The 17,699-nt window shown below is 40.1% G+C and overlaps 1 protein-coding gene across 1 annotated transcript; it reads left to right on the top strand.

Moving 5' to 3' along the window:
* The first annotated feature begins 3,541 nt into the window (after nt 1-3,541).
* Nucleotides 3,542-17,317, top strand: C6H19orf18 (chromosome 6 C19orf18 homolog). Its single transcript, XM_038748525.1, has 6 exons — nt 3,542-3,738; nt 3,895-4,002; nt 8,525-8,623; nt 12,145-12,244; nt 14,622-14,779; nt 17,059-17,317. The coding sequence occupies exons 1-6, from the start codon at nt 3,552-3,554 to the stop codon at nt 17,286-17,288; spliced, it is 882 nt and encodes a 293-aa protein (XP_038604453.1). The 5' UTR covers nt 3,542-3,551; the 3' UTR covers nt 17,289-17,317.
* Nucleotides 17,318-17,699: the final 382 nt, after the last annotated feature.

Below are 17,699 nucleotides of genomic sequence, written 5' to 3'. Positions count from 1 at the left end.
TATTTCAAGACACGTGCAGACATTTTGGCAGGCGAATGCACAGCTGAGCAAAGTTGGCCAAAGCAGCGCTCTATGATAGCTGTTTAGCAAATTTGCCATCTTAATTGGTTTGATCACTCGGTGCCAATTTGCCACCTGACCCAGAAACAAAGACATGTTTCTCATTTGGGGCTCTGCATGTCACCTTATTAACTGTACAAACATAAGTTACCATGTAATTAATTAGTGATTTGTAGCAGAGCAAAAGAAATCTTCAGGACTGGCCAGCTTCAAACTAGAGTCTTAGCCTGTTGCCTTTCTCCTCGACATTAAAATAATTACTGGCATTAAATCAATTTTCTTTTAAGTCTAGGGAAAATGGTGAGTGTGGAAAGTAGTCAAGAGTCCTAGTTGGAAACCTCTGAAAGTAATGTAATTAGTGCGTTTGCCAGTTATATTAGAAAGTAGCATTTCCTTTCAAGTCAAACTGAATTTACCAAGGCAGGGAAAATGTGGCCTTGAACTTCTCCATATATATGCCCATTTTAGGAAAATATCTGAAAATAAAACACATAGAATATTAAAGTCTGGGATTGGGAACTATTTATCTGACACGGAAAATATTCAATTTCCATTAATAATGGGAGAACGTTTAAGGAAAAAGGTGGCCTCAAGCTCTTACTCCATTACAAGCCTTGTTGACTTTGAAACTTGGAAAATAAATGGAAAATTGACTTCCTCTTTACAAGAGAAAATTATTTTTAAAGACTGGAATGTTAGAAAAAATCCAGAATGATCCATTAGAGAGTATCATATTGATCTTCCTGCCCAGGGGAAAAATGTTTAGTGGACTGCAGTTTTCAATAAGCCAATCAAAACATCAATAAAGATTTTCTACCTCTACTATTTTTGTAGATCTGCTTTATGCTGTACAACATGTAAAAAGGAAAAATAAATAACTTGAAGGATGGAAAAATAGTAGTCATATTTCAAAATCATCTTAGAACTATAAATATTTCTGGTGTAATTGATGTGAAAGTGCTGAAGAGAAAATAGAATACAAAATTTAAAGGATTATTCTGTTTATGAAATGTTAACAAAAATGTAAAACCAAAATGCTAGTCTGTTCATTTGTTGTCTTTTGAATAATCTAATAAAATTAATGTTCAAAAATTATATTCTAAGTTTATTTTTTTCCACATAGAAAAATGACAGGTTTTCAGTAACAATAGCACACAGTAATTCTCAGGCAAAAATCTCCAAGCATGCAAAAAAGCAGTCACAAGAGAGTAGGTGAACATAGGGATTAAATCCTCTCTACCAAACACTTAATTTCTTAAAAGCACAATAATAATTATGGCTTTTATTGAGCACTTACTATGTGCCAGGCACTGTACTAAGCACTGGGTGGATTCAAACTATTTGGATTGGTTACAGTCCCTGTCCCAGGTGGGGCTCCTAGTCTCAATCCCCATTTTATAGATGAGGTAACTGAGGCCCAGAGAAGTGGAGTGACTTGCCCAAGGTCACACAGCAGACAAGTGGTGGAGACAGGATTAGAACCCATTACAACAGAAATCTTAAAAAAAAAACCATAGGAAAATAATTAATACCACAAAATTCAAAAATATATTAGACCCAATAGTTATGACATTGTAAGCTCTTCTGAATCAATGTGTTTTTTTCTGTTGTATACACCTAAGCACTTACAATGCTCTGCACCCAGTAAATTATTACTATTATCAATGGTAATTACAATAATAGTGGTATTTGGTAGATGCTTACTGTATGCCAATCACTTTAAGTGCTGGAGTGGAAATACAAGATGATTGGATATAGTCCCTGTCCCACATGGGGTTCACAATCTAAACAATTAATAAATGCTGATAATTTAAAAATTTAATATAATGTCACAAAGAAATGTGGTTGAATATATTACAATAATAATAATAATAATAATGGCATTTGTTAAGCACTTACTATGTGCAGAGCACTGTTCTAAGCGCTGGGGGGGATACAAGGTGATCAAGTTGTCCCAGGTGGGGCTCACAGTCTTAATCCCCATTTTACAGATGAGGTAACAGGCTCAGAGAAGTTAAGTGACTTGCCCAAAGTCACACAGCAGACATGTGGCGGAGGCAGGATTCGAACCCGTGACCTCTGACTCCCAAGCACGTGCTCTTTCCACTGAGCCACGCTGCTTCTCTAAGATGATCAGGTTGTCCCACGTGGACTCACAATCTTCATCCCCATTCGACAAATGAGGGAACTGAGGCCCAGAGAAGTGAAGTGACTTGCCCAAAGTCATCCAGCTGACAAGCGGTGGAGCCAGGATTCGAACCCACGACCTTTGACTCCTAAGCCTGGGCTCTCCCCACTGAGCCACGCTACAGCTGGAACAGTCTAAGCTTTGAAACTAAAAATTTTATACTCACAATGGAAATACAAAATCAGCTTCATGTTTCCCTGGGAAATTACCTTCAAATTTCCCAAACAATACTTAGTCAAATGCTCTGCTTGGATCCCTAAATTATCCAGTTAATCAATGCAACTAGTTCAGCTTCTGAGTCCCAGGCACTGTACTATGTTCTTGGGAGATTGTAGTCTCCCAAGAGTTTAGTAAATGCTCTGCACAAAGTAAGCACTCAATAAATACCACTGATTGACTGGAAGAGTACAACAAACACATTTCCCTGACTGCAAGGAGTTCACCATCTAATGGAGGAGCACAGACAGTCCTCAATTGTATATCATAATTTGAGAGCAGGTAGGGATACTAACATAACCTAATGAAAAGAGTATAGCCCTGGGAGGTGAAGGATCTGGGTTCTAATCCCAGCTCCACTATTTGCCTGCTGTGTGACCTTGGGCAAGTCACTTACCTTCTTTAGGCCTCAGTTTCCTCATCTGTGAAATGGGGATTCAATTATTATTATTATTATTATTAATTCAATCATTTATTAAGCACTTACTGTGTACAGAGCACTGTACTAAGTGCTTGGGAAAGTGCAATACAACAATAAAGAGTGACAGTCCCTGTCCACAACAAGCTAATTGTCTAGAGAGGGGGGAGACAGACATCAATACAAATAAACAGACATTATTATTAAATCACATATGGATAGGAGTGTGGCTGAAAAAAGACCAATAGTCTAGGCCACACTAAAATTTGGACATATGCATACACATATGCCCAAATGTGAGTTGATGTAAAAAAAATAGATTTTCCCTTCTCATAACACAAAGAAGCTTTTCACATTTGAAGCACATTCACAAGCGAGAAAAGGGGGTGGAGAGAGAAAAGTACTTCATAATAAAGAAGGAAATTTTCCATCCACCTGGTGTGCGCGCACACACACTCACACCTGGGGAAAAGTACCAGATAAAAGTCCTAATTTTAATCTGCTTTCTCTTGCCAATTATTTCTTTGCCTGCTTTAGTTCTGGTTTGGAATTATGTTATGACACTACTGGTTCTGTTCCATAAGAACAGATTGCTACAGTGTGATCTCATAATACGCAACTTAAGAATCTACAAACTGGGAAAGACTGCTCTTTTGAGTCAGAGCATATATGGATTGGTTTGAAAATGGGATAGAAATAGAGAAATTGACTTCTTCTGATTGGCAATATATTCCCTTTCCTCCCCAGGATAAAGTTGTGAAGTGTGTTAAAATGATTCAGTTGCCAAGATGGTTTTGGCTTATGCTTCCAGTCTTTTCAGTGGAATTTCCACTTCATTCCTACCATGTGAATTCAGGTGAGGGCAAGCTAATTGGATAAGTGAAAGACTTAAGGGATAAATTTATCCTTCTGTAGTGTTTACATTAGGAAAACTAAAGCTCTAATCTCCAGGCAGTCATATTTTACTGCTTCCAATTTTATTTTCACGACAGTAATCAAAAACATTTTGTAGCTCCCGCAGAAGTCTATGACCAGCTCAGGATTTCAACGCCCCTCCAATCTAATGAAGATGAATTGCTTAAAATCCCAATTCATTTCCCTTTCTCTCCACTTCATCCAGGTAAGCCATACAGTTGACTAATTAAATCTTCTCTCAATACAATTTTAAAAAGGGCAGAATGAAGCTAATCTGCTCTAATGTTTATACATATGTTAATTGAAAAAAGATTGTCTGGTCATTTAGACAAACATTTGGTCAGGGAATAACTGACCCTCTATGTGTGCCAATGAATTATTTCCTCTCTCTATGGATTGTCAACAAAAATGTAACAGCTGTAAGTATTTTAGCAAACAAAAATACATAATCTGGCAAGATCATTTTGGGACTGGACAATTTCTGATTGACTGAAGTTTGTTTCAAGTGTTTAGTTACACAGCCAATACCTCTTTTCTTTTATAGGTGGAGTATTTCCACTGATCTGTTCTTGCAGTAGGAGCCAAATTATCTTGACAGAAAAATGCACTAAAACCAGTAATTATAAAGTCCTAGCAAAAACAGCATAATAAACAACAGGCCAATTTCTGGGAGAGGAATAGCATTATTTGTCTCAACTCTCAGAAGTTCATTACCACCAAAATATTTTCTTTTCATTCTGCCATGCTTGAAGGAAGCCTATCTCCAAAAGAGCAAGGTTTTGGGGGGAAGTGGAGAGATGGGTATTCGGCATTTATGTCAGCTTATCTGCAAAGAAGCCAGTGGCAGTTCCTCCCTTGGTGATTCTGATAAATTTCACCACCAGTCTCCCTCAGATAAGCCCTACACAACCACATGTCTGAGTCCTTTCATGTTGTCAAGTTCATTCTTTCTTCTCGTAAAGTTTCCAAATTGTGAATGTTTCCTTCCTCTGAAAATAAGTAGAGATGCTTGACTGTATCCAATCTGCTTATATTGTATCTACGCTAGCATTTGGTTCAGTGCTTGGCACATAGTAAGTGCTTAACAAATACCTCAATTATTAGTTTTTTTCCACATATACCTCCTCCCCTTTACAATGTAAAGTCCCTGTGGGAAGGGACTGTGTCTACCTAACTCTGTCTCTACCAAGTGCTTAGTACACAGTAAGCACTCAATAAATATAATTGACTTACTGACTGATTTATGTTAGCCAGAAGCAGAGGCAGAACTGGCATTAAAACCCCAGTCTCCAGATTCCCAGAGCAGTGCTTTTTCCCCTGGCTTGCATGAAACTTGGAGCAAAGTTGGCATGCTTACCAGGAAGTAGGGAAAACGCAGGAAGCTGAAGCACTAAAAGGAAGAGGAAGGGCTCTACTCCACCCTACTTAAAAAGTAAGGAACTAGGGCCCAAACTGTTTTTTACTAAGCTTTGATATCATAATTCTTCCGCTCTACAGTTCAGTGTTATTACTGAGTCACTATTTCTTACACTTGCTGTCCAACTGAGCGAGAGTTAGGCAGTGGGAAGTACTCAGCCAACTAGATCCCCAAGTGCTTGGTTTGTCTAGAGAAGCTTGAAGGATGGTAAACTTGACCCAAGGAGCTCCACTCCAGTCCCTCCTGGAAGATCCCGGAACCAGCCAGCATCCTCGGTAGGGACCGTCTCTTTATGTTGCCAACTTGGACTTTCTGCACGCAGTAAGCGCTCAATAAGTACGATTGAATGTCTAGACTGTGAGCCCACTGTTGGGTAGGGACCGTCCCTTTATGTGGCCAACTTGGACTTCCCAAGCGCTTAGTCCAGTGCTCTGCACGCAGTAAGCGCTCAATAAATACGACAATGTCTAGACTGTGAGCCCACTGTTGGGTAGGGACCGTCTCTTTATGTTGCCAATTTGGACTTTCTGCACACAGTAAGCACTCAATAAATATGATTGATTGATTGACTACAGGTGCTGTGTATTTTATTAACGATGTGTTAATAGCTTTAATTGTATTCATTCTGATGGTATTGACACCTGTCTACTTGTTTTGTTTTGCCGACTTGTACTTCCCAAGCACTTAGTACAGTGCTCTGCACACAGTTAGTGCTCAATAAATACGATTGATTGATTGACATTCTTGTATTTAGTGGTCTGCCAGTTCGGATCTGCTGGCCCTAAAGAAGAGCAGGCTGAGCTGTTCTATTTGCCCAGACGGCCCTCTTTCCCCATATCCCAAAGAGGGAAATTTCATCTTGCCTATCTCACCTCCGCCCCCTCACCCTCTGGCCTGGAATGCCCACCTTTCTCAAATCCAAAGGACAATTACTCTCCCCTCTTTCAAAGCCTTATTGAAGGCACATCTCCTCCAAGAGACCCTCCCAGATTAAGCCCCCCTTCTCCTCTTCTCCCATTCCCTCCTGCTGACTTGCTCTCTTTGTTCTTCCCCTCTCCCAGCCCCACAGCACTTATATACCTATCTGAAATTTATTTTTTGGTATTGATGTCTGTCTCCCCCCACTAGACTGTAAGCTCATTATGGGCAAGGAATGTGTCTGTTTATTGTTGTACTGGACTCTAGTACTCTGCTCACAGGAAGCACTCAATAAATGTGAGTGAGTGAATAACCAGCTAACCATTCCTATTCTGAAATGTTCTAAATATCACATTTCAGGCTGTCGCAGGTTAATGCATAACAAACAGACTAGTTGAATAATACCAGTGAATTGAGCAAAATTGGGCCTAATTTTCTTTAGGGGAAGGCAAAGGCAATAAAGCAATTCACTTCAGCTTCCCAGATCCCTTCTAAACAGACCAAACCTTCCCTATAACAAACAAGTCACACCAGGCACCTGGAAGTGTCTGACAAAATACTCTCTTTGCTAGCCGTAAAAGCAAAGTATCCAGTTTATCCCAATTTATTCAAATACCTAAGTCAAACCAATCTTGAAGCAGTTCCCATTCCACCCAATGAGCTGATTGAACCACCTTTAAGAAGTTAGCTGATTCTTTCATCCTAAATGTAAAGGCTTTTTTGGTTTGTTTTTGGTTTTTTAATGGTGTCTTTTAAGTGCTTACTGTGTGCCAGACACTGTACTAAGCGCAGGGGTAGATAGGTTGGACACAGTCCATGTCCCACATGGCGCTCACAGTCTCAATCCCCATTTTACAGATGATAGTGACTGAGGGACAGAGAAGTTAAGAAACTTGCCCATTTTACAGATGATAGTAACTGAGGGACAGAGAAGTTAAGAAACTTGCCCAAGGTCACATCATCATCATCATCAATCGTATTTATTGAGCGCTTACTGTGTGCAGAGCACTGTACTAAGCACTTGGGAAGTACAAATTGACAACATATAGAGACAGTCCCTACCCAAGAGTGGGCTCACAGTCTAAAAGGGGACAGAACCTGTCACAGAGCAGACAAGTTCTGGAGTCAGGATTCGAACGCAGGCCCTTCTTACTCCCAGGCCCATTCTCTATCCAGTAGACCACATTGCTTTATCAGAGATTTTGAAATTTCTGATAAAAGAAACTTTATCTCCATCCAGCCTCCTTCTCGATGGCTTTTCTCTGAACATTGCCAATACGTGAGAAGATGGGTCTGCTGAATGTGGACAAGCAGCATGACTTAGTGGAAAGAGCATGAGCCTGGGGGTCAGAGTTCTAATCCCAGCTCCTCTACTTGCCTACTTGTGACCTTGGGCAAGCCACTTAACTTCCCTGTACCTCAGTTCCTCACCTGCAAAATGGGGATTAAGACTGTGTGCTCCATTTGGAACATGGACTGTGTCCAACCTGATTAGGTTGTACCTACCCCAGGGCTTAAGTACAGTGCCTGGCACATACTAAGTGCTTAACAAATACCATAAAAAAATTAGGGAAAGGACAGAGGGAAACTGTTTATCCCTAATCACATTTGAAAGCAGACTGCTGAAGTTTCAGAGAAGACGACTAAAGTCAGTAGTAAGAACTAGTTGCCTTTACCTAGCATCTCAGCACAGCCGAGCTTGGGAGTCAGAGACCCTGAGTTCTAAACCCGGCTCTGTCCCCTGCCTGCTCTGTGACCTTGGGCAAGTTACTTTCACTTCTCGGCTCCTCGGTTTCCTCATCTGTAAAATGGGGATGCAACAGCAGGTCTCCCTCCCACTTAGACTGTGTGCCCATGTCAGACAGGGACTCTGTCCAGCCTAATTATCTTGTAACTACCCCAGTGCTTACTACAGTACTTAGTGGCAAATAGTAAGCACTTAACAAATATCATCATCACTTAATAATGATGGCATTTGTTAAGCACTTACTATGAGCAAAGCACTGTTCTAAGCACTCGGGGGGATATAAGGCGATCAGGTTGTCCCACGTAGGGCTCACAGTCTTAATCCCCATTTACAGATGAGGTAACTGAGGCTCAGAGAAGTGAAGTGACTTGCCCAAGGTCACACAGCAGACACGTGATGGAGTCAGGATTAGAACCCATGATCTCTGACTCCCAAGCCTGTGCTTTTTCCACTGAGCCACGCTGTTTGTATCTAAAGCTGATACGCTGAGAGGATGGATGCTATAATAATTCACAATACAATAACATTTCTTTGAATGGATATTTTTTAAATTGTTTCGGTGAGTATCCTGTTTCTCCATTGTGTTATCCTGCTATAATAAAAAAAAAAAACTTTCTTTCTAAAATCTCTTTTTTTTTATTCCAGAAAGCTTGAGAAGTGGGACTGACATCAAAAAGCATACGCATCTATCTGATCACTTAGAAGAACACTCTCTGCACAAGAGAGCCATCAACTGGAATAGAGGTTCATGAAATTTGACTCTCACCAATAGTCATGCATTTTTGGGGGTAGATGTTTCCCAAACCATTGGTTTAGTTTTTGTTTCAATAGAAGATCTCATGAGTGACATACATTTGAATTAACGGACTACTATTAAATACTTGCTCTTGAGACTAGCATCTTAAGGTTCAAAATTGCCCTGGACCGAGTATCATTTTTAGTTTCCACAGATTCTGGTCAGAAAAGCTCAACATGCTTCAGGGCAGAGGTCAAATGGATTCACAAGGGAGCTGTTAATCCCCTAATTATTTAGGGAATAATAGGCCAAGCAAGGCCAACCCAGTCTACTGCTTGATTCCAGCTGGCCCACCATCATATCCACCCAAAATTCAGATTTAAAAACTCGTGTGTGCCAGAATATATATATATATATATACACATATATATGTATATATATATATATATATATACACACACACACACACACACACACATATATTTACACATATATGTATATGTATATCTTCTAGACTGTGAGCCCACTGTTGGGTAGGGACCATCTCTATATGTTGCCAAATTGTACTTCCCAAGCACTTAGTACAGTGCTCCGCACACAGTAAGCACTTAATAAATATGATTGAATGAATGAATGTATATATACACATACATATATGTATTATATACATATCTTTTAATTGTATTTGCCAGGCACTGAACTAAGCACTGGGGTAAACACAAGATAACTGGGTTGGACACAGTCCCTGCCCCACATATGGCTCTCACCCCTAATCCCCATTTTACAGATGACATCACAGCACAGAGAAATTAAGTGACTCACCCAAGATCACACAGCAGGCAGGTGGTGGAGTCAGGATTAGAACCCAGGTTCTCTGAATCCTGGGCCTATGCTTTTTCCATGAGGCCATGCTGCTTCTTATTTCAACGATATATATTGCATTGCACTATCTGTTATATTCATTCATTCAACTGCATTTATTGAGCGCTTACTGTGTGCAGAGCACTGTACTAAGCGCTTGGGAAGTACAAGTCGGCAACATATAGAGATGGTCCCTACCCAACAATGGGCTCACACTATACTATATATATGCAATGCAATACTATGTGTGCATATGTATTTGTATGTCTATACACACACACACACACACACACACACACACACACACACACACACACACACACACACATATATATATAGTAACAAGTTCCATGAGGGATTGTAAACTTGCATGGAATACATAAAGGGCTTTTCAGACAATAAATGCAATAATAAATTGCAGGTGTTATGAATACCATATTCATTCATTCACTCGTATTTATTGACCACTTATTGTGTGCAGAGCACTGTACTAAGCACTTGGGAAGTACAGGTTCGCAACATATAGAGACAGTCCCTACCCAACAACGGGATCGCAGTCTAGAAGGGGGAGACAGACAACAAAACAAAACGTATAAACAGGTCTAGTTAGGCAGCTCTCAGCAACTTAGGAACTCATTAGGAAACTCTACAACACAAACCATCTCCCACCCCTGTTCTAGGCAAAATGAATGAGTAGCAATCCTATACAGACAGCCAAAAAAAGCTCCTATTGACTTTGTAGTAGTTTTTAATCTCTAAATGAAGTACATTTAGGATGTCACCCTCACTCGCTGACACTTTCAGATGGTAACCAATCAATCATATTTATTGAGTGCTTACTATGTGCTGAGCATGGTACTAAGCTCTTGGGACAGTGCAATATAACAGAATTGGTAGGAACGGGCAAACTTCAGTCTTAGTTCACCTTTTCCCCACCACTCCGATCCACCCTCCACTAACTGCAGCCCTTTAAAATGTTTTCAACTTCCACAGAGACTGACCTTTCTTAACATGTCTCCATTTCCGCACAGATCTAGGCCTGTCACCAGGCCTGCTCCAGAGTTATACGCCCCATGCCTTAATCGAGTTGGCCTAAACCCCTTCCGCTCACCCTTTCCATCCATGTCTTGGCTTGATAATAATAATGATTATGGTATGTGTTAAGTGCTTACTATGTGCTTAACTAAGCACTGTAGTTGATATAAAATGATCAGGTCAGACACATCCAACAGCTAATCCACAATCACTCTCTCACCTTCAAAGCCAGTCCTCCAAGAGACCTTCTCCGTCTAAGCCATCATTTCCTCTTTTCCCACTCCCTTCTGCATTACCCTTGCACTTGGATTTACACCCTTTACTCACCTCTCGCTCAGCCCCACAGCACTTATATACATATCCATAATTTACTTATATTAATGTCTTTCTCCCCCTCTAGACTGTAAACTTGTGGGCAGGGAACATGTCTACCAACTCTGTTGTACTCTCCCAAGCAATTAGTACAGTGCTTTGAGCACAGTAAATGCTCAAAAAGTATAATTGATTGATTGACACAGTCCCTGCCCCGCCTGAGGCTTGAAGTCAAAGTAGGAGGGAAAAAAAGATATTGAATTGTCATTTTACAGATGAAAAAACTGAAATCCAGAAAAGTTAAGTGACTTGCCCAAGGTCACAGAGCAGGAGCAGCAAGTAACCTGAAGAAGAATGAACAGAACAGTTCAGGCAAGATCAGCATTCCCTAGAACCCAAAGCCCTGAGAGAAATCAATCAATCAATCGTATTTATTGAGCGCGTACTGTGTGCAGAGCACTGTACTGAGCACTTGGGAAGTACAAGTTGGCAACATTTAGAGACAGTCCCTACCCAACAGTGGGCTCACAGTCTAAAAGAAAGATTATGTCTGAGAAAACCCCAGATCCAAAAGGGGCATACACACCCCAACTCCTTACCCCTGAAATGCCTTCAAAAAAATGACAAGGAGAAGAAAATTCCTTGCAGATGTCTTGAGCAGTCTATGTTCAGGAAGTGTTCAGTTTAAACTGTAATTTCTGTTACCTGTGAGTATGCCAATTTTTGTCCTCTTTTCTATTGCTTTTCTGCTCCATATTACATCACATCCTCAAATCACTTTAACCAGCACTCATTCATTCAATCATATTTATTGACCGTGTACTGTGTGCAGAGCACTGTACTAAGCACTTGGAAAGTTCAAGTTGGCAACATATAGAGATAGTCCCTACCCAACAACAGGCTCACAGTCTAGCATATACAACAGAGACCAAAGAGGTCCAAAAGGACAAGGGTGTCGTTCATGGTGCTGGTACCCAGAAGCCTTCAGAATGGAAAACCCTAATCTAAGCATAACATACATTGTGGAAAGTAAACCTCAGTCCTGCAAAATTAATTTTTATTGACATTCGATGGCTCTCTGCAGCATGAATTTATGTTTTCCCCAATTAGGTTTTTTTTTTTTAAAAAAAAAAAAACGGGGTGTTCTCTTGGCGTTACGAAGTCAGTTTTTGAAGTACAAAGTGTGTTAACACTTGTAAAATATCAGTATGGTAAACAGATGAATTAGCCAGTATAATCATTAATAAACTAAATTCTAGTAGAAAATGTGGGAAATTTTCAATGGCTTTAAAAAAAAAGACTATTTGCTCACTTTGTACAGTGATCGAACACCGGCCAGCTCTCTCTCAAATCATCGTGATTGGCTGTACCTCCATCGGGCTCGCTCTGGCTGGGGGACTGGCAGTTTGGTATTGGATCTGGTAAGAACACATCATCTAAATTCATTGCAAATATAAGTTGACTCATTCTGTTTGTGATTTGAGAAATCTTCGTATTACGTCTTAGTGAGTACGGGCTTGGAAGTCAGAAGGAGCTGGGTTTTAATCCCAGCTCCACAACCTGTCTGCTGTATGATCTCGGGCAAGTCACTTCACTTCTCTATGCCTCAGTTAGCTCATCTATAAAATGGGGATTAAGATTGTGAGTCCCACATGAGATATGGACTGTGTCCAATCTGATAACCTTGTATCCACCCCAGTGCTTAGTACAATGCCTGGCACATAGTAAGCGCTTAACAAATAACATTTAAAAAAAAGATCACAACCATGTTCAAGAGTAGAGAACAATACTTAAGTTTCAAGCGACATAGGACTATGGAACAAGAATTCCAAAAGAGAGAAAAAAGGCCTTCCTTCACTGAATATGTTTGGTTCACCTTTATGTCTCTTTATGTACATTATGCACTTAAGTACATATCTGCAATTTATTTATATTAGTGCCTGTCTCCCATTCTAGACTGTAAACTCCATGTGGGCAGAGTTTACCAATTCTGTTATAATGTAATCCCCCAAGTGCTAAATAGTAAATAAATAATAGCTCTGCAAACAGTAAGTGTTCAGTAAATGATCAACTGGTTGATTCCTTCTCTTTTTCAAACCATATCCAACAACTCTACAACTGTACTAAAAGCCCACTGAGCTCCCCAGATTAATAACCCCTGATTGATTACTCCAGTAAATCTATTCCCATAGTATCTAGGTATGCCTCCATTTACGTGGGTTTCTTTGAAGTCTGTATACACCTACATTTGTGTTAACCCTGTTTCACTATCTGAATGAGATCCTCAGAGTCAATCGTATTTATTGAGCACTTAGTGTGTGCAGAGCACTGAACTAAGCAATGGGGAGAGTACATTATAACAGCTGGTAAAAAATATTCCCTGCCCACAATGAGTTTACATTCTAGAGGGGGAAGCAGACATTAATATAAAGAAATTACAGATATGCACAGAAGTGCTGTTGGGCTGGGACAGGGGCAAAAAAAAGGATGTCAATCTAAGTACAACTACAGAACTGCAATTCCTCAACTGAAAAAAATGGGGATTCAATAACTGCTTTCCCTTCTACTTGAGTGTGAGCCCCATGCTCATTCATTCATTCAATCATATATATTGAGTTCTTATTGTCTGCAAAGCACTGTACTAAGCACTTGGGAGTGTACAATATTTGTGGGACAGTCTGCATCCAGCCTGATTAACTCGTATCCCAGAGGACATCCTTTGCCTTCCCCAGAACAACTCCATCCAGAATACTTACATCGAGGAAAGACCCTACCTTCTAGGCAGTTTCTTACCTATGGAAGAACACTTCTTCTAAACCCATGTTTACTAAGGTATTTTTGTTGGGTTTTTTTTAAAGCCTTTGACGTAGAATTTTGTCAAAGGGCTTTTGAAAACCTAAATGCAATACATCGGCCTGTTCCTCTCAGTATGATTAGGCAATTAAGCATATCAGATTTGTTAAGCACCCTTATGGACTAAATGTCTTGCTACATATTGGAGATAAGTAAGATAATTAGATCAGACACAGTCCCCATCCAATATAGACTCAAAATCTAAGAGGAAGGGAAAGCAGATTCCCATTTTCAGATGAGGAAACGGAGACGCAGAAAGGTTCAGCTACTTGCCAAATGCCATACAGAACATGAGTCCCATGCTCTTTCCACTAAATCATGATTTCCCCTTGCAATGAATCAATCAGTGGTATTTGCTGAGCTCTTACTGTTTGCAGGGCACCGTAACAAGTGCTTGGGAGAGTACAATAGAGTTGGTAGACATGATACCTGCCCTCATGGAGTATATAATTAAGTTGGGGAGATAAACATTAAAATAAATTACAAATAGGGAAAAGAGCAGAATTTAAAAGATGCATACATAAGTGTTTGGGGTGTGGAGCTGGGTTAAGTGCTTTGGGCTTATGGACCTAAGTGGATGGATGATGTGAAGGGGAGGGAGGGTGAGGAGAAGCACTCAATAAATACAATTGAATGAATGAATGAACGAGAAAGGCTTCCTCCATTGTCTAAATGCTTACTGATCCTGAACTTAATTCTCCTATTTTGCCAGATATAGACGTGAGCTTCATCTTTCTAATACCTCAAAAAGGGTCTACAGCCGGTCGCAAGAATCCAGTTGGTTCTCTTTCCTAATTTTACAGCTAATTAGAAACAAAATGATTTGGGGAGATATATTTAAATATCAGTAAATGAAAATGCCCCAATCACTACTAAAGAGTGCTAGTATAAAAACTGTAGTAATGGCCTGTTTTATACGACATGAACGTATTTGCCTTTCCCTAGTAAACAGCTAGCAAAGGAAGAAGGAGGAGAATCCACTTCACTTCAGGATAAGCTTTCATTTTGGAAAAGTAATAAGAAAAAAGAAGAAAAAGAAGATGATGAAGCAGCTCATTTACTTCCATCAAATGAGGATGAAACAGAAAGTGTCATTCTCTCAGGTATGCTATTCCTCCTATCTATTCAACAGTTTAACCTTCTAAAGTCACTAACCAAAGTCAAGTTAATGATTCTAAAATGCTTTTCAGGGGAAAGATGGGTCTGAAATGAGTGACACTAATGGTAACAGAAGGTGAAAAATGCCCTTAAATTTCCAGGGAGTAAATGAATACCATTTTTGTCAATCTGAGATCACAGTAAAAAAATCCTTACCTTTCACCAAAGGCCCCTTTCCTCACCCAGTTTCTTTTGGTCTTTCACAATTGCTTCACCTCTTTAAACTAAACATGGAACCATACTAAATCTGCTTCTCCATCTTGTCAATTAGGATTTAAAATCTGATATAAATAAGGTACTTCATTTTACATGGCAGTTCACTAGTAGAAAATGGCAATGAGATTCATTTTATTTCCTTTCATAATTCAATCAAGCAGTATTTTTTAAATCACCTCATATATATTTACACACTGCAATTAAGATGAATACTTTTCATTTTGGGCTAGTCTGTCTTAGCATACTGCTGTCGAGATTTGAAACAAGTAGTTGTTGGGTAATTTACACCACAAGATGGAAGATGAGGGCTTTTTGTCCTAAATCATCTGAATAATGGCCTGTTTTCTTCAGTTTGCTTTGCTAGGGTACTTTTGGTCTGGGATAACATCACCTACAATGAAAGCTTACTTACAAAAATGGTGCAGAGATTTTAAAGGGGCAGGGGGGAATGGGGGAAGGGAAGAAGAAAGCATTTGCCAGTTTCTCCACATTTGATCCAACTGGTACAAATTCTCATAATTTTGACATTTTTTGAAGCAACAGGGCCTAGTGGAAACAGCCCAGAACTTAGAGTTAGAGGACTTGGATTCTAATTCTGAACCAGCTCTTTGCCTGCTCTGTTCCCTTGGGCAGTGCACTTGACTTCTCAGTGCTTCAGTTTCCACATTTGTAAATAATAATAATAAAAATAAAATAATGTTGGTATTTGTTAAGTGCTTACTATGTGCCAAGCACTTTTCTAAGCACTGGGGTAGATACAAGGTAATCAGGTTGTCCCACGTGGGGCTCACGGTCTTCAACCCCATTTTACAGATGAGGTAACTGAGGCACACAGAAGTTACTTGCCCAAGGTCACACAGCTGGATATGTTCTCCCTCCCATTTAGACTGTGAGGCCTATGTGGGACAGGGAATGTGTTTAATGTGATTTATCTTGTACCTACCCCAGTGCTTAGGACAATAGTAGTATATGGTGTTTGGGAAATCAATTGGCCTATTGGAAAGAAAAGGGCCTAGGGGTTAGAGGATCTGGGTTCTAATTCCCGGTCTTCCACTTGCCAGATGTGTGGCCTTGGGCAAGTCACATAACTTCTCTGTACCTCATTTTCTCATCTGTAAAAATGTGGATCATATTCCCTCCTACTTAGTCTGTGGGCACCATGAGGGTCAGAGACTGTGCCATACTTAAAGGTCTTGGATCTACCCCAACAGTAGTACAGAGCTTGAAACACAGTAAGAATTTAATAAACGTAGTCATCATCATCATAATAACAACACAGTAAGCACCTAAACACCCCAGTTTAGTTTTCTAGGGTTTTTTATCATGTGCATTAAGCCTTACTATGTATTTATTTTGTTAATATGTTTGGTTTTGTTCTCTGTCTCCCCCTTCTAGACTGAGCCCACTGTTGAGTAGGGACCGTCTCTATATGTTGCCAAGTTGTACTTCCCAAGCGTTTAGTACAGTGCTCTGCACACAGTAAGCGCTCAGTAAATATGATTGATTGATTGATTGATCAAGCCCTAATCCAAGCGCTGGAATAGATACAAGTTAATCTATTCCCTAGCCCACATAGATATAGTCCCAAGTTCACAGTCGAAATAGGAGGGCGAACAGGTATTGAATCCCCATTTTGTGGTTGAAGAAACTGGAGCACAGAGACGTTAAGTGACTTGCCCAAAAACACACAGCAGGCAACTACACCACACTGTTTCTCTCACAGTTATTCTTATTATTCTCCCAGGACCCCAGTGACTCTGTCCCTCCTCCCTTCCCCATTACTACCCCACACAAGGCCTACAGGCACTTTTTTTGTGCCCTTGGATTACTCATGCTGTCACCCTGAGCCCGAGCTTCACACCCGGTACAGTTTCCACAAAGCCAGAACCCCATTCTGACTTTGGCTTAATCACCAGATCCCCATCCCGGAATGTTCCGGGTATTCCCCCCTGATTCTCTAGCCTCTTGTTCACAGATAGCTGCTCACTCCACATGTATTTCATTTTAGTTTTGAAATCTGAAATGGAGAAAAAGAAGAAAAAAAGAAGAGAGAGGAAAAAGGAAAAAAAGAATGATTATTCAGACATAGATCCTACATCCGGAGGGGGGATCGTAGCATCAGAGCTGGTAAAAGTAAAATCACGAAAAAGAAAGCACGAGAAACAAATCAAAAGGTTGGCGAGGAAAATGAAACATTTAAAAAAGAAGATGGAACGAGAAAAAGGAAGAGACAAATGAATAAGAGTTTTGGCACTGAGACTTCTTGGGAAAAAAGATTCCATAAGGAACGGAAGCAAATCGGAATCAACAGGAATGCAACTGGAACATGAGACAAAATGAAAATCAAAGTAGAGGAATAGGAAGGAAAATAAATATATTGTATGAGGCAATAACTTTTTAAAATCATACCTTTTCTGAATAATGAAGAGCCAAGTGGAAGCAGCAGGAGAATCTGTAATGATAATTGAGAATGGAGCTGTGAGAAGTGAACCCCATAGCACTTTGGTGTCTCATTGGAGCGGACACTGAACGTTCGTTCACTTTCCCTGACTTTCCCTGCCTGAGATCTGGGGGCCAGGCCAGAGGGAGGGTAGGAGGAAGAAGAAATGAGGAGATGGTACTTGGAAAAGGAAGGAAAAGGTAGCTATG

This window comes from Tachyglossus aculeatus, chromosome 6 (assembly GCF_015852505.1).
Source record: "Tachyglossus aculeatus isolate mTacAcu1 chromosome 6, mTacAcu1.pri, whole genome shotgun sequence".
Taxonomy (NCBI): Eukaryota; Metazoa; Chordata; class Mammalia; order Monotremata; family Tachyglossidae; genus Tachyglossus; species Tachyglossus aculeatus.
The sequence above is the reverse complement of the archived record's forward strand: the minus strand, read 5'-3'. Positions and strand labels throughout refer to the sequence as shown.